Below are 24,470 nucleotides of genomic sequence, written 5' to 3'. Positions count from 1 at the left end.
TTGAATTCTCTATCCCAGCAAATTATCAGTGTTCAATTATTGGATATTTTTAAGACTGAGAAAGATAGATATTTGGACTCCTAGGGAGCCAAAGGGATAGGGGGAACATGACAGAAAGTACAGAAGAAGTCAAACATCAGTCATAATCACTTGAATGACAGAGAAGGCTCAATGGGATTTGTAATGTTCTTAATTTTTCATACTCTTCTCCTTCTCAAAAATGAAAATTGACTTCATCTTATTTCCAGGCTGCCTTTGCCTTTGGGTTGATTTGGTCAATTGGTGCAACCTGTGACAAAGATGGTCGAAAAATATTTGATGCATTCTTGCGTGAAATTGTGTCTGTAAAATCTACAGAGCCACCACCAGCTTCTGTGGGAAAATGGGAATGTCTTTTTGAGGAAAAAGGACTTGTCTATGACTACATGTATGAGGTAAGCCTTCTTCTCTTCCTTGAACCAACAGTTTTGAAAACTCAAACCAAATCAAGAACTTAATTGAAAATAAAGAAAATCTAACATGGTCTTTGTAGTTGTTGTGGTTCTGTTCGCCGAGCTGGGAATTTGTGTTGCAGACGTTTCGTCCCCTGTCTAGGTGACATCCTCAGGGCTTGGGAGCCTCCTGTGAAGTGCTTCTGTGACCTTTCCACCGGCATTTGTAGTGGTTTGAATCTGCCGCTTCCAGTTGTCAGTTCCAGCTGTCCATTGCAGTGTTCGGTATATTGGGTCCAAATTGATGTGCTTATTGATTGAATCTATGGATGAGTGCCATGCCTCTAGGAATTCCCTGGACTCAATATGCTGACCACTGCAACGGACAGCTGGAACTGACAACTGGAAGCAGCAGATTCAAACCACTACAAATGCCGGAGGAAAGATCACAGAAGCGCTTCACAGGAGGCTCCCAAGCACTAAGGATGTCACCTAGACAGCGGATGAAACGTCTGCAACACAAATTTCCAGCTCGGCGAACAGAACCACAACAACGAGCACCCGAGTTACAAATCTTCTCACAATCTTTGTAGTTATTTCATGTGTAGCAAGCATTAAATGAGTATCCATTATTACAATTTTTCTTATTAGTTTTCTTTCCTTCATATTGCTTCTCTTAAAGATGTTGACCCTTTGCTGTGATTTAATTCCATGGATGCTGGACATCTAATGGTACTTTACTTATATCTTGAAAATAGTATCAGCGGACTATTTCACTTTAAAAATGTCAAGAGCAGAGACCATCTGGTGCTCATATGATGTTTCTTGCTCATTTATTGAATATGGATCAGAAACAAAAATTGTAATTGATTTTTTTACCCTTAACCCAGTGGCATTGATGTTCATTGATGTATAATGATTAAGATCAGTCAAGTATAAATTGGGAATCAAAATTGAGATAGCTCAGATACTGTGATTAGTTATTAACCACTTGAACTCCATTACTCAACAGGAGAATTCTGGAGTAACCATTCTTGTATCCAGTCTTTACTTTGGTAAGACGTGGATGTAGGTTTTCTATCACAAATGGTATTATGAATATAGTGACTTTACACTCAGTAAACATTCCTACCATCAAACATAACAAATAATGTTATAGTCAAGGAGTTTAAGAAAATGAAGTTCCTTTGGCCACCTGTCTATAGTCTAGTTTGTCGTACCATAAATTAATATGATTCCAAATGCAAATTGCAACAGAGGTTAAAATTTACGATTCTTGGATTTCCTGAGGCTGAAAATATAGATTCCTCTCTGAGGAGCAGCAGGACTTCTGTTTTCAGGATATTCCAGGTAATTCTACCCATTTCATCCTTAGAAACGTTCATAAGAACACAGGGCCTTTAAGTGGTGCCAGGATTTTTATTACAGAAAGATCTTTGATTCCAGATAATGCTGAAGGTGTGAAACTGAAACTTTGTTGGCTTCTTTCTCCCTTTGGAGCATCATACTATCTCTGCGATGTTCTGCTCTGTGAGCAAACACTGCTCATGCAAATATTCCCAGCTGATGGTCATACCAAGACAAATCAGATCCAAGGATAAAACTGACTTGAAGATCATACGTTTTATTTTTCCAGTTGGGTGCCGTGGTGGTTGGATACTGAGCATGTTCAAACAAGGTTGCCAAGCGTCTTTAAACATAACAACTTAAATTTATTACTCCAAAACCTAAAACAAAGCTATATATATAAGTAAATTTTAAGAAATCAACACAAAAAAAAGCAATCTTCTTCCAACAGAAGATTCTCAGTTCCAAAGAAATACCATTCCTTTCTTAACTGTTTAATTCATTAAGTAACTGACTCTTACTGATTTTCCACCTTGGGCTATTACATTTGCAAGATTTATATTTCTCACAACTGGATATTTCACAAATTAATCTGCCCTTTGCTGTGGTCAACCTGTTCTCTTGAACTGAAAACTTGATTCTTCTGAATTGAACTCAAAAGAAACCCCCATGTATCCTAATCATTTGTTTTCCTCTATATCATAAACAGCACAATGTAAATAGTTCATCAATAATACCACAGGTATCTGGCTAGGCACCTGCTGAGGAACATGCTTTCTTTGAAATGTAATTAGATCAGTTTTCCAAATGGTTATCTGATCTCTTTAAAAACAAATACCTATACAGAACTGAAACCAAAATCCATTTACCTCTATTTTAAAAATTAAACTTCCTGAACTTTATCATACACACAATGTGGCACCAGTTTGGAAAGGATCTAAGAGCCTATGTTTCTCAATATGTGCCATTAATGTATAATTGGAACATCATGGGATACATGTCTTTGTCACTAGAGGCATTGAATAAATAAACAAGCAAATTATGCCATACATGTACAAATAACGGATTAGACTCACATGGGTTAGTGTGTACAATTGTGGGACCCAGACTTTAGGTGGTTTGTTAATTGTTGGGAGAGGGTACTGAGGGGTTTGACCAAAATGATAATAGGGGTGAAAGACTTCAAAGACTAGAAAAGTTAAAATTCTTCTCCATAGTGCAGAATAGCTTAAGGGAAGATTTAGTATAGGTTTTCAAAATAAAGAAGTTTTCATTAAGCAAGCGGGGTATATTGTTTCCCTTGGCAACTGAAATGGCATCCAAAGGTGACAGTTAGATTACCCACCTCTAAAAATGTGTATGTGTGTTTACTTTGAGGAGGTGAACAAAACTAAAAGAAATGGTTGGGAAAAGTGACATAAAATTAATTTAATACACACAGCATAATTTTTACTTTGAACTATGTACTGTTTCCTATTGAATTTGCAATGCTTTTATCAGTTTAAAGGCAGAGGACGTTGGGTCCACTGGAATGAAACAATAAAATCTGTTGCACTGGGTGATAAGAAAACTAAAGTCCAAGAGATTATAGTTCCTACTATGGACACAGTCAGATATACTTATTTGTTGGACATCTGTGTTACAAATGGAAGGTAAGGAAGAAATTGTTTATTAGAATGTTTGTTGACTCACTGCGGTTCTCATTTACACTACATAACAGTCATAATGATAATTCAAATGTAAGATAACTAGCCCACATGCTGTCTGTAGATAAGTGAATTTTATAGAGGCTCCAAGGGCAGGATTGGCAGCATATGAGATGACTGAATTAGGCCTGAGCCAAAATTTATATTTCCTGATGGCGAGTTAAGATACCAAGACAATTGCTGAGAAAGGATACTTTTGTCAAAGTTTTTTTGTTTTGCACTCATCAGGATAATTTGCAAGAAATACCAATATAAAGTGAAAACAACATTTAGACTATATGAGACATGTGTTTGTCAATCAAACAGCACTTTCCTCTCATGTAGTATGAATTTATCTGCCCCTTACACTGGTATATCTTGCAAATTATCCAGATGAGGGCAGCATAGTGATTAACACTGCTATCTCACAGCACCAAGGACCTGGATGACTATGTTTTGAATTTGCATGTTCACCATGTGTCTGCGTGAGTTTCCACCAAAGATGTGCAATTTAGGCAAATTGGCCATGCTAAATTATGTGTAGTGCCTAGGGATGTGCAGGCTAGCTGGATTTGACGTGGGAATAGGTTAGGTGCTTGGGTTTGGGTGGAATGCTTTTCGGAAGGCTGTGCAGACGCAATGGGCCAAAAGGCCTCTTTTCACACTGTAGAGATTCTAAAATCAGTGGCACATGAGAATCTCATGGCACCTACTTCATGTTTGTTTAAATATGCCATGCACCTTTTCACTTTGTGCAGTTAGGTTTAAGGTTGCCAGATTTTGAGCTGAACTCACATGAGAGTGGAATAGGAGCATTACAACTTCCATGAAGGTTTGAGATCATTAAGGATGAAGGATTCTGGGGATGGGCATGTGTAGAGGGAATTAGGAGCATTGATGGCATCCTGGTAAAGTGGGGGAAATGGCAGGACCAGGTTCAAAGTGACAGGAAGAAGGGTGGAAAGTTCATGTCGCAAACCTTACAGTGAGCATTTTGGCAATGTTTCCAACACATGAGATGTCTGGATTGGAGTTCAGTGTGAGAAGGGCTCTGTATGTGGTTTAGTTTAGATTTAGTTTTGAACAATGGAAGGAGTTGAAAATGTCATACTCATCACGTTTCTGGGTGAAATTCATAAGGAGCAGAATCTTCTTGTGGTGCCAATGTCTTGCCTACAGGATGTACTGAAAGTATAGGTCCTCAGCTGCCTACCTTCAGGAATGCCTGCCAAGCCACACATTAGTCAGGAAGTGGCAAGGTCACAATGGTCCTTCCCAAGAATCAAGCCCCTGGAGCCAGAAGGCTTGCCTCAGTGAGTGTTGCTGGCCAGTAGCAATGAAAGTCAGTGACTGCTGCTGAAAGGACACATCCTGAAGTTTCAGACTTTTGGGGATTCAAGGCTCAGGTAAATAATGTGAGTAGGTGGTGGTCAGAGGGTCGGGTTTGCAGAGAGTTGTGAGGGAAGCCTCATTTAACCTAACCTCCCACCTTCTTTCCATGATGTCTATTCCCCATACCAAGGACAGATTACCCCACATTTGCAGCTCACACAGCTTGTCACACAGTTGTCATGAATGGTGCATAATGAAAGGCTCGTCTACATTTGAATCAATCTCAGTCATAACAGAATGAATTCTTAAGAAGTTATTAGTTGGCCACTTAAGGGGCTTATTTGGCAGCAGAGTTGAAATGTTGACCATAGGACTTCCCACTCAGAGTTTATTTCTGCTGGAGTTGTAAAGATGGTGAGATTCAGATGTGCCATCACCCCCACGAAATTAAATACCCATCCCCCATCCAAGCTCATCAAGATCAGAAGATTTTGTCCACACCATTTTAATACTTGTCTACCTTCTTTACACTGTTCAGTCACTGGAAAACCTACATCTTGTACATCCAATATTCCCACAAACTCAGGAACAGGTGACAGAGAAGGTGAAAAAGAGCCTTCTTTCCGGTCAATAGTAGAGGCTGCATGCTTGCAACATGAATGAGAGGTTGGTTGGAATGCATCTATCCAGGGAAGGCAGCATAGGAGACATCCCACTGGGACATCCACTTTTCACAAGCACATTTCGCCAAACGTGATGCCAAATTAAAATAATCCCTTCTGCCTGCCCTTCGTCTATATCCTTCCATTCCTTGTGCATTCATGTACTTATCTAAATAAGTCCTTAACATCCCTATTGTATCTGTCTCCACCACCAAAACTGGCAGCCCATTCCAGACTCCTACTACTCTGTAAAAACATTTGCCCCTCACATTTTCTTTGAACTTTCCTCCTCTTACCTTAAATACACGCCCCCTAGTATTAGATATTTTGATTCTGAGAATAAGAATCTGACCATCAACCCTATCTATGCATCTCACAATTTTAGTTACCTCTATCAAGTGTCCACTCAGCATCCACTGCTCCAGAGAAAACAACCCGAGTTTTTCTGGCCTCACCTTATAGATCATACCCTCTAATCCAGGCAGCATTCAGGTAAACCTCTTCTATATCTTCTTTAAAGCCTCTATATCCTTCCTGTAGTGGGGTGACTAGAATTGAATGCAATGCACCAATAACAACTTTATGCTTACAGGGGTTGAGGTTTACAGCCTCCTCATGGTGTGACTGGAATAGTAAATGATCAAAAAATATCAGTGTAATATTATCTGTTTATTTCCATTATTTTTGAGGCTTTCTTGTGGACTGTTCTGTTCCAGATGGGAGAATACTTTTAATATTTTAATCAGGGCCCTATAACATAGATTAAACTGTAAAGTAATAATGAGGAACCAAGTAGATGAAGTGTTGTTGTAAGGTTGGTGAAGGTTTGTAGCTCAGGTTGAGGTTTGTGGTGTAGGTTTGCTCACTGAGCTGTAGATTTGACATCCAGACGTTTCATTACCTGGCTAGGTAACATCATCAGTGGTGACCTCCAAGTGAAGCGAAGCTGTTGTCTCCTGCTTTCTATTTATATGTTTGCCCTGGATGGGGTTACTGGGGTTTGTGGTGATGTCATTTCCTGTTCATTTTCTGAGGTGTTGATAGATGGTATCTAGATCTATGTGTTTGTTTATAGTGTTGTGGTTAGAGTGCCAAGCCTCTAGGAATTCTCTGGCATGTCTTTGCTTAGCCTGTCTCAGGATAGATGTGTTGTCACAGTCGAAATGGTGTTTTTTTCATCTGTGTGTAGGGCTACGAGGGAGAGAGGGTCGTGTCTTTTTGTGGCTAGTTGGTGTTCGTGTATCCTGGTGGCTAACTTTCTTCCTGTTTGTCCTACGTAGTGTTTGTGGCAGTCCTTGCATGGAATTTTGTAGATGACGTTGGTTTTGTCCATGGGTTGTACCGGGTCTTTTAAGTTTGTTAGTTTTTGTTTGGTAACTACCTTACCATACATCAAAGAAGTTTCAGAAATGACAGCCAGACTACTGAGACCACTCGGAAACCTAGTAGCACATAAACCCACCAACACTCTCAAACAAAAACTAACAAACTTAAAAGAGGCATCTATTGCCTCTGGCCTTATGGTTAGTGGAGGATGTGGGTATGATGGGAGGTGTGGTTAAAGAACCATTGGTGAGTTGCAGCAGAGCTTCTTGTAGAGCTTGTAGAGCTTCTTGCTGCCATTGTTCATCATTCACAAAGGGATACAATGTTATAGGTGACATATGGAGTGCTAATCAAGTAGTCTGCTTTGTTTTAGATGATGTCAGGTAGCTGGATTCATCCAGGCAAGTGGACAGTCTTCCATCATATTCCTGTCTTGTGCCTTGGCGACAGGAGGTGAATTACTTTTTGCAGAATTCATAGTCTCTGATCCACTCTTGTCACAGGTCAATGGTAACTCCAGGACGTTGATAGTGGAAGATTCAGCAATGTGCCATTTGAGTGTAGGTAAATCCCAACATAATTTTAATGGCAGATCCATCAGCACCTTTTTTAAAAATCAAAGTAAGAACTAGACTTGTCATTAACATCCTTCTAGAAAATCAGTGATAAGCTCAATATTATCACAATAGTGATCGCTAGCAATAAAATTAACAAAATAATTGAAGTAAATTGAATTAATAAGTTACCATTAGTGCAGATAGTCATGAACATGAGGATAATTTATAATTATTTATATATGTTAATGCTGTGCTATCATGCTATCAAACTTAGTGTCATGTCATGCAAGTGCCCTGAATACTATTCAGATTTACTTTTCAAATAAATGTATACCATAAGAATAGAAGAAAACAAAAGCACACTACTATTAAAATTTATGTATATAATTTATTTGCAGTAATATACATTTAATCAAATTTTTGTGCCAACAAATTTGCATGTATGTTCATTTTATAGAATACGTATACAGTTTGAAATATTGTTATATTATGATTTTAAACAATTTGTAAAACTCATGCTCTTTTTAATTCACACAGACCTCTTCTGTTTGTGGGTCAGACTGGCACTGGGAAATCACTGTATGTTCAAGATAAGCTAATGAACAATTTGGATAAGGACCATTATGTACCTTTTTTCATAAACTTTTCTGCACGAACTAGTGCTAATCAGATTCAGGTAAATATCCTTCATCACTCTTTAAAGTTTCTGGGCATAGAAACTTGCCAGAAAACATTCTTGGTTCCAAGAATAGCTCTCTGTTCCAAATCACCAGCTACTGGCAGACTGTCTCATTGTCTTCTGATGCCAGTGACTGAGAAAACAGTAACTGAACCTTCCTGTGGGAAGCCACACAAAAATAAACCCAACATGAAATGACATCTCCCTGCATAATCTATTTCTATAGCAAAGAGATATTTCGAATGTTCTGGATAAAAATTTAATCCAATTATCTTTACCTTCAAAACATCCCTTTTATTCTGGGAACCATGTGAATAATTAACTTAGCCGTAGATACCCATCTCCTTCAAGAGCTTGGAGAAAAGTCATGCATTGGTTAGGGTTTTCCTACTTCCACCTATGACTTTATTAAATAAATACAGCACTCTTTTGATTGGAATTTGTTTAGTTTTGTTGCTCAACTTCTCAAAGTAATTGTTTGTTTCCCACTTACTTTACATTTTAAAAAATGAACTAAATTAACAAGCTGTCTTTCCAAAATATGCATTAAAAATTAGATTCACAAAAGTGTGCAATGAGACATAATTCACCTTGTCTGCACGTTCACCAGAATTAAATCATCCATGAGTAATTGTCCAGTTATTACTGTCCAACTTATCCTACTACAAATCGGGGCAAAGTTTGAGGGGTGGACAAGGAGAATAATATTGGAAAACGGTAAATTACAAAATTTCCTTTACATTGAACTGAAAAAATGTTTTCCTTGTACTTCATTATGTGAATGTTATAACATATAAAGGAATTAAGATATTAATTTATGAATGAACTTAAAATGTTTTGGCATTTTATATTTTATATTTTCTTATCATTTATTTTATGGATAGCATAAGGTGGAGCATATTAGAAACTAAGTTTCCAATGCACTGCAGAACTTGATTGCAGATTGGGTGTTAGCTGTGGGGTTTTTTTGTGTGTGTGCCTGAAGTTGATGGTTGGTTTGTGGATGTTTCTGTAGCCATGGTGATTATTTTTTGAACAGTTTTTCAGGCCTGATTTTCAGACCTGGGATTTTGTGCATTGCTAATTAATTTTTTTTGTTTAACTTGGATTGTTTTGCACCTGACTGTAGTGGTTATACTGAGGTTAAACAGATGGACATAATAGAATGTGTTCCCTGAATAGTGCTGTTAATCTGGTCCAATCAGGTCATACTGGCTGACAGTCATAAATGGAAGTGTTTCTCCGTGCACTGTCAATAAGTTATTTTGAAAAGCTAGTTGCATGTGTTTTTAAGCAGACTTTAATGGATTTTAATAAAGAAGATATTTACTTCCATGCTCTCTCCAAAATCTAAATGCTACTTTACACACCCTGTACAGATGAAAGATGTAGTTAAACAGTAAAGTGCACTTCTAAGTAATTGTAAAAGAAAAAAAAATGCAAGTGTGAGAGCTGGCTCTGAGGAAGTTGGACCAATGTCAAGTACTATGCATGAGTAAATAAAGGATGACTTGATGACACCATACTGCCCCTCTGTGGAGTTAGAACATAGAACATTACAGCATAGTACAGGCCCTTCGGCCCAATGTTGCACTGATCTGTGGAACCAATCTGAAGCCCACCTATCCAACACTATTCCATTTTCATCCATATGTTTATCCAATAACCATATCAATGTCCTTCAAGTTGGGAAGTCTACTTCTGTTGTAGGCAGTGTGTTCAATGCCCCTACTACTCTGAGTAAAGAAATTACCTCTGGCATCTGTCCTATGTCTATCACCCCTCAATTTAAAGCTATGTCCCCTCGTGCTAGCCATCACCATCTGAGGAAAAAGGATCACACTGTCCACCCTATCTAACCCTCCAATTATCTTAAAAGTTTCAATTTAGTCACCTCTCAACCATTTTTCTCTAATGAAACCAATCTCAAGTCCCTCAGCCTTTCCTTAAGACCTTCCCTCCATACCAGGCAACATTGTAGTAAATCTCCACTGAATCCTTTCCAAAGCTTCCACATCCTTTCTATATTGCAGTGACCAGAACTGTATGCAGTTGTGAGGTGATACACTTTGGCTGTGTTGGAAAAGGTTATGAGAGATAAGATTTATAATTATCTAGAGATGAATAAGTTGATTAGGAAAAGTCAACACAGTTTTGTGAAGGGTAGGTCATGCTTCACAAGCCTAATTGAGTCAATCCCGTCTAGTCAAGGAATCTGTATCTCAGTATTCTCCTTGACAACATTGTCTTTTTCCAGTGTGAATACTGACAAAAAATATTCATTTAGCGCTTCCCCTATCTCCTGTGACTCCACACACAAGTTCATTGACCCTAATCTTTCTCTCGGCATACCTCATATACCTATAGAAAGCTTTAGAGTTATCCTTGATCCAACCTGCCAACGACTTCTGATTTCCCCTCCTGGCTAACTTGTAAATTTTAAGTGCCCTAACTGAGCTTTTACATCTCATCCTAACATAAGTCTTCTTCTTCCTCTTGACAAGAAATTCAATTTCTTTAGTTAATCACAGCTCTCTTGCTCGACCACTTCCTCTCTGCCTGAAGGTACATACTTTTAAAGAACATGCAGTAGTTTTTCCTTGAATAAGCTCCACATTTCAATTGTGCCCATCCTCTGCAGTTTCCACAAGCAAGGTAATTAATGGGACTCAAGTTTTGATAGAGGCTTCAGGAATTTTTTTTTGAGCTTGGAGGAACAGCCTGTGGTTTAGAGAGTAAGATCTTTGATTTCAACTTTACTTTGAGCTTTGAGTGGCCCTATGAAATCTTTGGAATAGCATGGCTCTGTAGTCTAGTGCTCCTGAGAAGAGAAGGATGGATAATGAAGTAGGTTACCTTCAAGTGAGGAGTTGCTGTTAGTCCTAGACCAGAGGTATTTGGATGGGACCAAAACAGAAGTTGCTGGAAAAGCTCAACAGGCTTGCCAGCATTTGTGAAGAGAAATCAACGTTAATGTTTTGTGTCCTCAGAACTGAGGAAGAGACGGAGCTGAAACATTAACATCGATTTCTCTTCACAGATGGTGCCAGACCTGCTGAGCTTTTCCAGCAAGTTCAGTTTTTGTTCCTGATTTACAGTATTCACAGTTCTTTTGGCTTTTATTTTATATAGGGATGGAATCCTGGGTAGTTTATTTAAGATGGACTACATTTAGGCTCAGGTATTTGATAACTCCAGGAAGAAGCTATCTGTAGTTCCAGTTGAAAATTGACTTAAACCTAACAAGGTTTAGATATAGGGAGTCCTGTATAAGTATTGTAAATGTGGTGTTTTGGGATATGGTACCAGAGGGTGTTGGTTTCTAAAGAGGAGTTGTTTGGTTTCATTTCAATTTGTTAAGGAGTGTTGCATGATTAGTAAGAGTATACTTCTACTGTGTGTTGAAAAATCTTTGATTTTTTATTATAAGTAGATGGTTTGGTTTTTTTTGTTAATAAACTTCAGTTTTATTGTTAAAGCAAAATATGCAGCGTTGTTTACTTACGATTCAATGAGAGATGACTTTGTTAAAACCAAAACAATTCAAACTATGACCAATAAAACGAGGTTTCATACTAGAATCTGACTTGTCCAGTGATAACATCAGCTGGGATCATAATAATAGCATTTTGGTGGTGCAATATGGGAGCCCTATTGGATAGGTCCTTGGCCTAGCCCTGCCAGCAGGTGTTTTTTTCCAGCAGTAAACTCTATTGCTTAAACCTAATCCTAATCCATTACCTTCATGAAGGTGGCCTATTTGTGATAATTAGAGTGAGAGATCATTGGAACTTAAGGCTTCATGCCTCAATGAAGTACTGCAGGGAGGAAAGGTGGGTCATAATAGACTACCTGAATTGACCTTTCTGCTTGGATTCACTGATATATTATTTTATAAATTTTAGGAGGTACTCTTAAACTCTCTAAGCTAGCAACTAAAGACTGGGCATCCTGCACACTGTGGGCCATCACCAGTAGCAGAATTGTACTCCAAACAAGCTGTAACCTTGTGACCTGTTATATCTCCCATTGCACCACTACCAATATGCCAGGACTCAATGATATCACCAGGAGCGGCACAAGGGAAATGTAAAAGTGAAGTGTCAACCTGGTGAAGTTACAAAGCAAGACTACTTGCCTGCCAAACAGCATAATCAGTAAATAATAGACAGGGTTAGGTGATTTCACAACAAATGGATCTGATCTCAGCTCTTCAGTCCTGTCACATCCAGTTGTAAATTTATAATTCATCAACTTAATAAAGGAGGCTTCACAAATATCCTTATCCTAAATGAGAGGGATGCTCAGCACATCTGTGCAAAATATGAGCTGAAATATTTGCAACAATTTTCAGCCAGAATTGCTGATCCATTTCAGCCTCCTCCAGAAGTCCCCAACATCACAGATTTCAGCCAATTTGATTGCCTCCACATGATATTGACAAGCAGCAGGAGGCACTGGATATTGCAAAGGCTATGGGTTCTGACAACATTCTAGCAATAGTACCGAAGATGTGCTCCAAATCAGACATCAACTGCAACTGTTTCTATTTTGTATGCTCCTATGAATGTGAAGTTAATTTGATTTTTATTCTTCTAACAGAATATTATCATGTCCAGACTGGATAAGAGACGGAAGGGAGTGTATGGTCCTCCAATGGGAAAGAAATGTGTGATCTTTGTAGATGATATGAACATGCCAGCATTGGAAATATATGGTGCTCAGCCTCCTATTGAACTGCTCAGACAATACTTTGACCACGGAAACTGGTAACAATGCAGCTTGAACCTATTGTCAAACATTTAAGTTTTCTAAACTTTATTCGGATAATATTTTGTTCGGCACAGATATTGTATTCATTACGTCTATAGTCCATGAAGAAAATCAAATATATATTTTATTGCTTGTCAGTGGAAAAATACAAATAGTACAAATCAGCAAATACTCTGCATCTCCCTTATTGCTCTACCACAGAGGTTTAAAGAAAAGCACGCCTTTTAATTTTATCAACCACATATTTAACCTTAATCTGACATAGTTCAGGAAGGAAACTTTAATTTCCTTTAGGACAAACAAGTGATTTGAATCAGTTCACTTACCCATGAAATAACACCAGTTGTACTGAATGAAAATAATACTGTATCACTCACAGTTTTTATAAGTCATTCCCCCAAAAATTACCTGTAGAAGTGCCTGTGCCAAAACTTTTCCCCTGTTTCACACACCAAAAAAATTGTAATGTTACTCACAAATGATAGATACACTTTATTCAAAATGTATGGGCAGGACTTTTGTTTAGAGTGGGACCCTGATGTTTGGATCACTTCCAGGACAAGAACCAGCAAGGAGGAGGCTAATGTTACTTTTGAGGAATTGGCTAATTAATGGCCAGAGGGTAAATGCACAAACCGATTAGACACCTAGTTGGCTGCTGTTACTCGAGGGTCTCAATAAGAGGCCTGTCAGTACATAAAGAGTGGAAACCTCTGGTGTGCAGAAGGGTCAAAGAATGTACCTTGACAGAAATGTAGTCTCAGCACTTCTAAAAGTTTTGAGAATACAAATGGTCACAGTTGCCAAACAACCTTTGTGATGGGAAACACAGTGGCCTGTGGCTTTTTGTAAGGTGTCTGAGGCAATGAAGAATGTTTAGGTAGCAAAATGGTGTGCTTGATTTCCAACTCTGCAGTGACTGGCTGTGTTTCAACCACTGCAAAAGGCCCACCTGCCAAATGGAGGTTTCCTGTCTGCAATAAAGAGGAACCTCAATAAGACCTTTTAATGGTCTCATTGGCTACTTGTCACTGGAGGTGGAGAGTGCAATTTAAGCAACCAGCTGAGGTGAGAAGAATTTCTCGACTTGTTTGCTTCCTACCCCACCTCCAACAGGCTTCTTCCTTGCACCTCAAAATTCATTTCCAAAGTCTAACAATGACATTGTTTTACATATTCCAGGTATGACCTGAAAGACACCAGTAGGATCACTTTGGTTGATATACAACTGGTTTCAGCTATGGGTCCACCAGGTGGTGGTCGAAATCCTGTTACTCCTAGATTCCTGCGTCACTTCAATATTTGCACTATCAATACATTTAGCGATGAAACAATGGTCCGTATTTTCTCAAACATTGTAGCTTTCTATCTCCGTAACAATGAATTTCCTACAGATTACTTTACAATTGGAAATCAGATTGTTAATGCTACATTGGAGGTAAGTAATTTTACAATAAGCTTGTTCATCCAGAGTTTGAAAACTCCCCTTAACCATCCATCTCTCACAGCTTCAATCCCTGATCTCTTGCTAACAACCTCTCTGTTCTTCAACTCCTACCTAACAACAAACCTCCCCCCCCGCCAACCACATCTCCCACTTCTTGCAGCTTTATTTTTATTCATTCTTGGGACATAGATGTTACTAGCTGAGCTAGCATTTATTGCTCATCTCAAGTTGCCCTTGTGAAGGTGATGGTCAGTTATCTACTTGAATTGCTACAGTCCAATTGCTATAAGTAGACCCACAACGCCCTTAGGGAGGGAATTCTAGGAATTTGACCAGGTGGCAGTGAAGGAATGGCGATAGAATTCCAAGTCAGGATGGTGAGTGGTTTTGAGTGATGTGGCGCTAACCAAGCGGGCTGCTTTGTCCTGGATGGTTTCATGCTTCTTGAGTGTATTGTAGAATTCTATCACACTCCTGACTTGTGCCTTGTAGATGATGGATAGGCTTTAGGGTCTCAGGAAGTGAATTACTCCTATAGTAGTCAGCTCCCTTAAAGAGGGAATTGACGAAAAGGCAGGTCTTCTCTAAGAAAAACTGAGTAACTACTCACTCACAGGATTTTTTTGCAGTAACTGAGCCTCAGAGAGTTGTCATTAGGGCACATCTACCAGCAAAAACTGCTAAAATGTAAAGGAGCCTCGCAGCTGTCAGAAAACAGTTCAAATTGGGAGCTTGAATTTCCAGTTTTGGGAAGTCCTTGTCTTAAATAATATGTCTACCATATTTTACAAGCATTTCTGGCATCCCAGCAGAAAAGTATTATATTGCTTGCGCTTTTAGCACCTGAAATTGGGCAAAATGCTCGTCAATTTCTGTCCTGTAACATTTTGTAAACTGTTTTGAAATGTTAATCCTTTGAAATCAATAGCACAGACATTCCTAGTTTTCAAATTTAAATCCCACCCCTTCAGTGGCATAGAAATGTTGGATACCAAACAGGAATTAGTGTTATTCTATCCAGTGTTATTGTGATCTAAATCACGACTACTATTATCAGATGATATTTTGTAACTTGAATATCATGCCACCCTTTTATAGGCAGATGTTTTTCATGTTACTCATCGCATCCATTGAGTAATCCAAGGTGAAATCGAACATGTCCTTACCCACTTCCAAAACTTGTGTTTAGGATTGGTTGAAATTTTAAAATGTAGAGTTGGAGACATGGCTGAAACATAAATTTGAATCTCTGTTGCCTTTTTTAAAAAAATATTTTGACCATGGATACATGGATATGGACAGCCATTTCTTTTATAGTATTTCATCAGATTATCTTTCCTGTAATGAGTAAATTGAACATCAGACTTGTTCTCTTCATTCTCATGCATAATAAATAAGTAAAGGGGATTATTATTCAGCTGTCAAACTTGTTCTGTCATTCAATTATGATCATAGCTGATGCTGGGATTGAACCCCACTTTCCTATCTGCTTGCCTTATCTCAGTATTCCAAGACTAAAAATTTGTTTATTTCACTCTGAAATAAATTAAATGATGGCGCAAACACAACTTGCTGGAAAGAAATTCCAATGATTCATAACTTGTGAGTGAAGAAATTTCTTCTCATTTCAGTCCTAGATGATGAGTTTCTAGTCCTGAAACTGTGTTCCAGTGTTCTAAATTCACTAAGCAAGGGAAAGAACATCACAGTATCAGCTCTATCAAGTCTATTGATAATCCTGAACGTTACAATAAAATAATCTTTCTTTCTTCTGAATGGGCAAAGTCTAATATAGTTCCAATTTACTCAATCTCTTATCATAACACAACTCCTCATCTCAAGACCAATCTTCACTGATTTGTCTCCAATGTAAATATACAGTGGACTCGATTATCCGAACGAGATGGGCGGGCACTATTTCGTTTGGATAATTGATTATTCGGAAAATCGATTAAATGCCTTTCCTCTGGGGCTTGGAATTTTAAAGTCTGCTCCCTATTCAGGAGACTAGCAGCAGCAGCACACATTGCGCGACACCCAGCCCCAACATCGCCCCCGCCGTTCAGCACTGCTCCCACCCCCCCCACCAAACCCAGTCTACCCCCGCCCCTTCCCCAGCACAAAGCATGCAAACCCCCGCCCCCCACCCACCCCCAGAATCACATCCATCTCTGCCCCTCTGCCCTCTTTCCCCATCCCCCAACCTGGTCCAACCCCGCCCCCTACACCCCAACCCCATCCCCCAACGCCGAACCACGTCCAACCCGGTCCAACCCCGCTCCTCCGCACCCCAACCCTGTTCAACCTCGCGCCCCCAACCCAGTCCAACCCATCCCCCGCCACCCAGCACGAAGCACGCAAGCCCCCACCCCCAACACAGCCCCCCGCTACCCCTCCACACTCCCATCCACTCCTGCCCCCTCTCCGCGGCAGCCGAACTGGACACCAACAACAAGACCGCTGTTGCTGCAGCTGCCTTTGTGGAGGTAAGTCTACAAATAGCGCGCGCGCGCGCGCGCATGCACACATACACACACACACACAATCACACACAGAACTTTATACTGCAACTTTTTAACACGTTTCACATTTGCCCTGTACAGGACAATGTTGGAGAGATTATACCTGGGAAGCCGGGGTGGTGGTGATGGGGGGGGTTGGGGGGGGGGGGGGTGTTGTTAGGGTATACCCCTCTGTAGAACTCCATGGAAAGTGTAGGGAGAAAGAGAGAGAGAGAGGGCGGGAGGTCAGTCATTTGGAGATGGTGCCTGTTTAATCACTGTAAGCAAAAGACCCGATCACTGCTGGAAACATGTCTTTGATGTAATGTTTCTAGCGGGACCTCGTTCGGATAATCTAATTTTTGGATAATTGGTATTCGGATAATCGATGTTCCCCTGTATATGTCCTTAAATATAGAAACAAAAATTATATGCAGCATTCCAGATATCATCACATGAAGTCCATACAGTATTAATTTTTTTTATTCTTGCATTCCCTTGCAGTATCTGGTAACTTACATTTGCTAATTGATTGCTGTATGTAATACTACTTTGTTTGTTGCTTGTATAAGTATTATTTCTTAATCTCTTATTACACTAGCATACACAATATGTGCACCAGGTGCTAAAGTTGAACAAATTGAAGCTCTACACCTATCACAAAGATAATGAATTGACAACAATTAAGAATAAAAACTAAGGTAATTACCAACTTATAGTAATGAATCTTCCAACATTTCAAATTTGTTTCCTTTCATTCTATTCCAGGTTTATAAAAAAGCCATAGAAAATCTACTTCCTACACCTACAAAATCCCACTACACCTTTAACTTGCGAGATTTCTCACGGGTTATCCAAGGCTGTTTGCTTATTAAGAAAGAGTCAGTTGAGAGCAAGCGAGAGCTAATTCGTCTGTTTGTCCATGAAGTGTTTCGTGTATTTTATGATCGCCTGGTGGATGATCAGGATCGTACCTGGTTGTTTAACCTGATAAGGACCATTGTGAAAGATCATTTCAGGGAGAATTTTGATTCTGTATTTGAACATTTGGCACATGACTCTGGACATGTGAGTCTGATTTCTTGATATTTTAAAAGTTGTACATTTTGCTTGCTTAAAATTAAAGTTTTATAGTTGTGTTATATTGACTGCTTACCATAAAGTAGTTTGATTCAATTGTTTCTCATATAATGCAAGGATAAGAGTCATACAGTCATTGAGTCATAGAGATGTACAGCACAGAAACAGAACCATCGGTCCAACTCGTCCAGGCCAACCAGATATCCCAACCCAATCCAATCCTACCTGCCAGCACTTGGCCCACATGCCTGCAAACCCTTCCTATTCATATACCCATCTAGATGCCTTTTAAATGTTGCAATTGTACTAGCCTCCACCACTTCCTCTGGCAGCCCTTTCCATGCCCCTCATGATTTTATAAACCTCTATAAGATCACCCCTCAGCCTCCGACGCTCCAGGGAAAACAGCCCTAGCCTATTCAAACTCTCCCTATAGCTCAAATCCTCTAACCCTGGCAACATCCTTCTAAATCTTTTCTGAACCCTTTTAAGTTTAAAAACATAAGATCGCCATATCTTGTCACTAGCTGTGAATTTACCTCCGGCTCTAAGTTTGGCATATTTCCTCCAACCAAATGTTTGTGGCCAAGTTTTAAATTCTATTAAAAGCAAAATACTATGGATACTGGAAATCTAAAGCAGACAGAGAATACTGATGAAGCTCAGCATCTGTGGAAAGAGGAAGAGTTAATTTTTTGAGTATGCCATGACTCTTCTTCAAAGAAAGAACAGATAGAGAAAAATGGGAGGAAGAGTGTGGGAGGTTGGAAGAGATTCAGGCCCACATCTCTCAATACACATGCAAGTTTAAGCAGTGCATTGCACTCATGCACTGGTGTCAGCAAATGCAGAAATTCCATTCCTCCGCTGGTATTAACCAGCAGGTTCAAAGCACAAAAACTTTAAACAACTAACAAACATAAGTTTGCAGATATTTTACTTAATCTGTGATCCCCTAGACTCCTGTAAATTATAGAGAGTTCTAGAATCTGGAACTCAGTAACAGAAAAGATGGTGAAAGCAGATTCAGTGCTAACTCACAAAAGTGAACTAAGCCGATTCAGTGCTAACTCAGAAAAGCCAATTAAGTACATGTACTTATGAGAAGAAACAAATGCAGGGTAACCAATCCAGAGCAGTAGCTATTTGAAAGAGACAAGATATTCTGGATTACTGATGACATTTGAATTAGTATAAATTAAGTAAAATAAATATCAAATTATGAGCAACTGGAATGATTTTTGTTTTTGCTTATTAAATATGATTTTGTAAAGTAAGCTTTTGTGAAGTGACTCTTTACAAAAAAATTTTCACATTTCCAGTCTTTTAGCATTCATCATTAAAAAATATTTTCCGAGATAAATTCCTAAGTTCTTTCATGATTAATATTTGCTATCCTTTACAATGCTTCTGGATTTAGTGTGATAATTCAGCAATTCATTTTATTTAGGTCACTGAAGAGAATTTGAGAAGCCTATTGTTTGGTGACTACATGAATCCTGATTTGGAAGGAGATGAACGATTATATGTAGAGGTTCCATCAATTCATGAGTTTAACGATGTAGTAGTGATGTGCCTGGAAGAGTATAATCAAACTCATAAAACTCAGATGAAACTGGTTATATTCAGGTACCTTCAACAATATCTTCCCTCATATATAATGTGGCATACGCTGTTGCCATTGAGATGTTTGAAGACAGTCTGAGAAATTTTTCTATCTTCTTGTGAAGAAGCACCTTTGGATAGGTTCTTTAGGTCCTAACAGGGCAGAGATGAAAGTGGGCAGGCACTAAAAATAGTAACTTTGCCTATCATTGCCAGGTTTCCATTGCTGTTTTGGTTATTGACAAGATTTATTAGAACAGGGAAGATGAGCACTGGAAATGTGCCTGATTCAAGAATAAGGTCAATTAATATTGTTAGTGAGCTATAGCACCTTACAGTATCACAGATGTATTACAGGAAAGAGGGAAGCCATTGAAAAAGTGCAATATCTGTCATGACTGTCTGAGCATTTTGGCATAGTGAAAATCTCCTACTTTTTCCCCTGTAACCCTACACATTGTTTCTATTTGAATGTTCATATAATGTCCTCTTGAATGCCTCAACTGAACGTGCTTCAACTGCATTTCCAGGCAGTGCATTCCAGATGCTAACTACTCACTCTGTGAAAAGATTTTTTTTCACATTATTATCTTCTTTGCAAAACACTTTAAATCTGTGTACTCTAGTTCTCAATTTATTCAAATTAAGTTTTGGGTTCTTGCCTGTTGAATCAAGGACAGACAAAATGCACAGAGCAGCAACACAGCAAGTAGCCAGTCATCAACAGAGCTAAGCTCATGAAAGAAACACAGTTGAGAAGGGCAGTCAGCCATTGACATGCATGTCATCAGCTTTCTAAAGATTGTGAGAGGTTGGTCTATACATACTGGACAGTGTGGGAGGGTTGTGATCTCCTGGCATTATGGGAGGGTCCCGTCATTTTTCTGAGTGCAACTGACCACCTGGAAATCAGCAATTCTTAGACCTATGATAATGAGACTCAATATTCTCAGCAACAGAGGCAAAGACCCAGCCAAGAGGAGGTCAAAGTAGAGGGATATGGTGTAGGAAATCAACAGTGGCTATACCCACAGCACAGAAACTACTATTGAAGGTGGAGCTACTTGGACATGTCAGTGAATATGTGCTGCAGGAGACTGTACCTATCCAGACAGATGGTCGCAGGGAGTTGTACCTTAATGTTGAAAGACTACACACCTCCTCGCACCATTCACTGTGCACTTATAGAGCTTTGTCAACTTCCAAGGCTAATTGCTATATCAAATTTTGTTACCATTATCTCACAGATTAACTGAATCTGGTTTAATCACCTTTCAGTTCAAGTTGACCTTATTACATGGAGTGATGAATAGTTGTCATGAGCAGCTGTAACCACATCAATCTAGGGTTCAAGGATTGTCTAATTGCAGATAATCCTGGTAAAATATGCAGTATTCACAAAATTTTTGAATTGTTTTTTAACTCTGCACTGAAGACTGATGGGGAAAAAAGCATACACTCCCTGTTGTGCCAATTCCTCCATAAAGTATGCAAAATCAAAATAAGGGAGCTGTTCAGGAAGGTGAAAATACCCTGTTTTGTTTTTGGTAATTGGAATTACATTTTGATTTTAATAATGAATGAGGATTGTGAAGAATATAGAATGAGCTATCTTCATGAAAGTCAGGTATTTGATATTATTGTTCTTTATAATGAGAGGCAGGGACATTACTCTAGTTTCTCCAATTTTGGGAATATTCCACACAAATGGAATAGCCATTTAACAGTAATAAAATTTAGATAAAGTTCTGTCAATATTTACTATGTCATAATTTTCCTGCAATTTTCACATACACCGGATAGTCAATTTCTGATGTCCTGTCAAGTTAAACAGGAGACATCAGGCAGACAATTTTTTTTCCAGGTTGGGAAAACAGCAGGTCCAGATCCTGACCCCAACCCAGAGGAGTAACTACAGCCCATAACATTAATGAAGACATTCTGCTAATTGGTTCGAGGATGGTTTGTACAATATCTGTCCAGACAGAAGGCATTAGGAATACAAATTCCGTGCTGTGTAGTCTATCCTCTAGTTGTGAGCTAACCAGAATTTTGTAAACGTACAGCATAGTTTCATATCAATATCTCTATTTATGAAGCTCAAGACACCATGCATTTTGCTGACTACTCTCTCAATATGTCCTGCCACTTTCAAGGATCCGTGCACATGAGCATCAAAATTGAATGTAGCACTGATGGTGTAGCCCAGTTTCTATTTATATGTTTGGGTTTCCTAGGGTTGGTGTTGTCATTTCCTGTGGTGACATCATTTCATATGGTGATGTCATTTCCGGTTCTTTTTCTCAGGAGATGGTAAGTGGAATCCAAGTCAATGTGTTTGATGATAGAGTTCCAGTTGGGATGCCATGCTTCCAGGAATTCTCATGCGTGTCTCTGTTTGGCTTGTCCTAGGATGGATAAGGAAGGACACCACTTCGACTGGGACATCACATCCATCCTAGGACAAACCAAATAAAGACATGACAAGAATTCCTAGAAGCATGGCATTCCAACCGGAACTCTATCAATAGATAGTCTATAAATGACTTGGATCCCATTTACCATCGTCAAGAAAAAGAACAGGAAATTACATCAACATAGGAAATGATTCGCCACAGGAAATGACATCACTTACCAAAGGAAACTCAAACATATAAATAGAAACCGGGCTACACCGCCAGTGCTTCATTTGGAGGCTCACTGAAGATGTTACCTAGTATGGTGATGAAACGTCTGAAAATGAACCTTCCAGCTCAGTGAACAAACCTACATGCACAAGTCAGTGTGATGGAATACTCTCCACTTGCTTGGATTGATGAAGCTCTAACAATATTCAGGAACTTGACACCATCCAGGTCAATGCAGCCCGCTTGATTGGAATCACATCCACAAGCATTCACTCCCTCTACCACTCAAACACTATAGCAGCAGTCTGTACTATCTACAAGATGCACTGCAGAAATTCACCAAAGGTTCTCACATATCATCTACCATACTGACAACCACTTCCATCTAGAAAGACAAGGGCAGTAGATATTATGGGCGGCACTGTGGCACAGTGGTTAGCACTGCTGCCTCACAGCGCCAGAGACCAGGGTTCAATTCCTGCCTCAGGCAACTGTCTGTGTGGAGTTTGCACATTCTCCCTGTGTGCACGTGGGTTTCCTCCAGGTGCTCTGGTTTCCTCCCACAGTCCAAAAATATGCAGGTTAGGTGCATTGGCCATACTAAATTGCCCGTAGTATTAGGTGAAGGGGTAAATGTAGTGGAATGGGTCTGGGTGGGTTGCTCTTCGGAGGGTTGGTGTGGGCTTGTTGGGCCGAAGGGCCTGTTTCCACTCTGTAAGTAATCTAATCTAAATATATGGGAACACCACCATCTGCAAGTTCCCATCCAAGCCACTCACTATCCTGATGTGGAAATACACCACGATTCCTTCACTGTCCCTGGGTCTAAGCCCTGGAAGTCCCTCCCTAATGCCATTATGCTTCAACCCACAGTAGGTGGACTGCAGCAGTTCAAGAAGGCAGCTCATCACCACCTTCTCAAGGGCAACTAGGGATGAGCAATAAATGTTGGCCCAGCTAGCGACATCCATATCCCTTGAACACATTTTAAAAATACCTCTATGATGACATCTAATGTTTTCTCTTTCACAAATCTTTGTTGTCTCTGCTGAATTTGATCATTATTTTGCAAATATTCATTGATTAGATCCGTTTATGATAAATTCTAACATTCTCCCCTCTGCAGACATCAAACCTGTGGATGTGTAGTTCTCCATTCCCCCTCTTCCTCACTTTTTTAAATAGTAGGGTTATATTTGTTACTTTCCAATCTTCAGAAACCTTCCTCGAATCATTTCTTAGATTTCACTCTCTAGTTTCAATATGAATTATATCACATTCAAACTTAATATAAAATTCTATTAAATTATGGTTACTATTTCCCAAACCTTCCTTTACAGCAAACACTTTATCATTACATAACACAAAGTCCAAAGTAGCATGTTCCTTAATTGGTTTTCTCTGTACTGGTCCAGACACTCATTTTATACACACTTCAGAAATAAATCATGCATAGCATTTAATATCCAGTGTATGTATAATTTGAATGTGTTCATTATTACTGCAAAACACATTCATGTCTAATCTCCTTATTTATACTGTGCACAACATAATCAGTACAATTTGGCAGTCTATAAAGAACTCTCATTGATGTCTTCTACACCTTGCTGTTTCTTAGCTCTCCACAAACTAATTCCACATCTTAATCCTTCAATCTAAAATCCTTGTTTATGAATGTATTAAGAGCAATACCCCAACTTTTTTTCCTTTTTGCATATCCCACCCTATAGCCACGTCTCCATACTAAATAGCAATTCAGTCTTACCTATTCACCTCAATTTGTGCATTCAAATCATCAACCCTTTTGCAAAAGCTACTTGCATTTAGATAGACTGCTTTCAATTCTGTATTTATAATATAATTCCCTTTCTGAATCTATTTGATGCTTGCCAATGCTTCATTCACCTTTATTTCTGCTTTTCTACCAGTTTTGCTTCCTTTGAATTTGAGCTACCTATAAGGTTTCCACTCCACCATACACCAGTCTAGTTTAAAGCCTTTGCAACTGCCTTATGAATCTCCCTGTGAAGACATTAGTCCCAGTCCTACTAAGATGCAACTCTTCCATCTTATACAGATCCAATGCCTCTGAAATTTGATGCCCTCCCTCCTACACCAGTCCTCCAGCGCAGTATTCAATTACTCAGTTCTCCAACTTCTGTGATCATGAGCACATGGAACATGAAGTAATCCTGAGATTACTGATTAAGAGGTCCTACCTTTCAGTTCCCTGATTTCTGCATTCAGGGCCTTTTCTGCTTTCCCACCCAATCATTGACATTAATGTGGATCATGACCTCTAGCTGTTCGTCATCCCCCAGAAAAATGTCCTGCAGCTACTCCATGCCATCCATGATCTTGGCACCAAGGAGACTCACATCCTGGGCCATGCCTGCCTGTTGTTATTAATAAAGCCTT

The 24,470-nt window shown here is 39.2% G+C and overlaps 1 protein-coding gene across 1 annotated transcript in view; it reads left to right on the top strand.

Annotated features, from left to right (window-relative positions):
• Window positions 1-24,470, top strand: part of dnah12 (dynein, axonemal, heavy chain 12) — a 260,737-nt gene that overhangs the window by 128,638 nt on the left and 107,629 nt on the right. Inside the window, exons 35-41 of the mRNA XM_060835852.1 lie at window positions 249-434; window positions 3,279-3,430; window positions 7,878-8,016; window positions 12,622-12,788; window positions 13,975-14,230; window positions 17,509-17,808; window positions 19,271-19,449. Of these exons, the coding sequence (XP_060691835.1) occupies window positions 249-434; window positions 3,279-3,430; window positions 7,878-8,016; window positions 12,622-12,788; window positions 13,975-14,230; window positions 17,509-17,808; window positions 19,271-19,449 (1,379 nt within the window). The remainder of the gene's footprint in view (window positions 1-248; window positions 435-3,278; window positions 3,431-7,877; window positions 8,017-12,621; window positions 12,789-13,974; window positions 14,231-17,508; window positions 17,809-19,270; window positions 19,450-24,470) is intronic.

This window comes from Hemiscyllium ocellatum, chromosome 14 (assembly GCF_020745735.1).
Source record: "Hemiscyllium ocellatum isolate sHemOce1 chromosome 14, sHemOce1.pat.X.cur, whole genome shotgun sequence".
Lineage (NCBI taxonomy): Eukaryota > Metazoa > Chordata > Chondrichthyes > Orectolobiformes > Hemiscylliidae > Hemiscyllium > Hemiscyllium ocellatum.
Note: the sequence above shows the minus strand (reverse complement) of the source record. Positions and strands in the feature narration are given on the sequence as shown.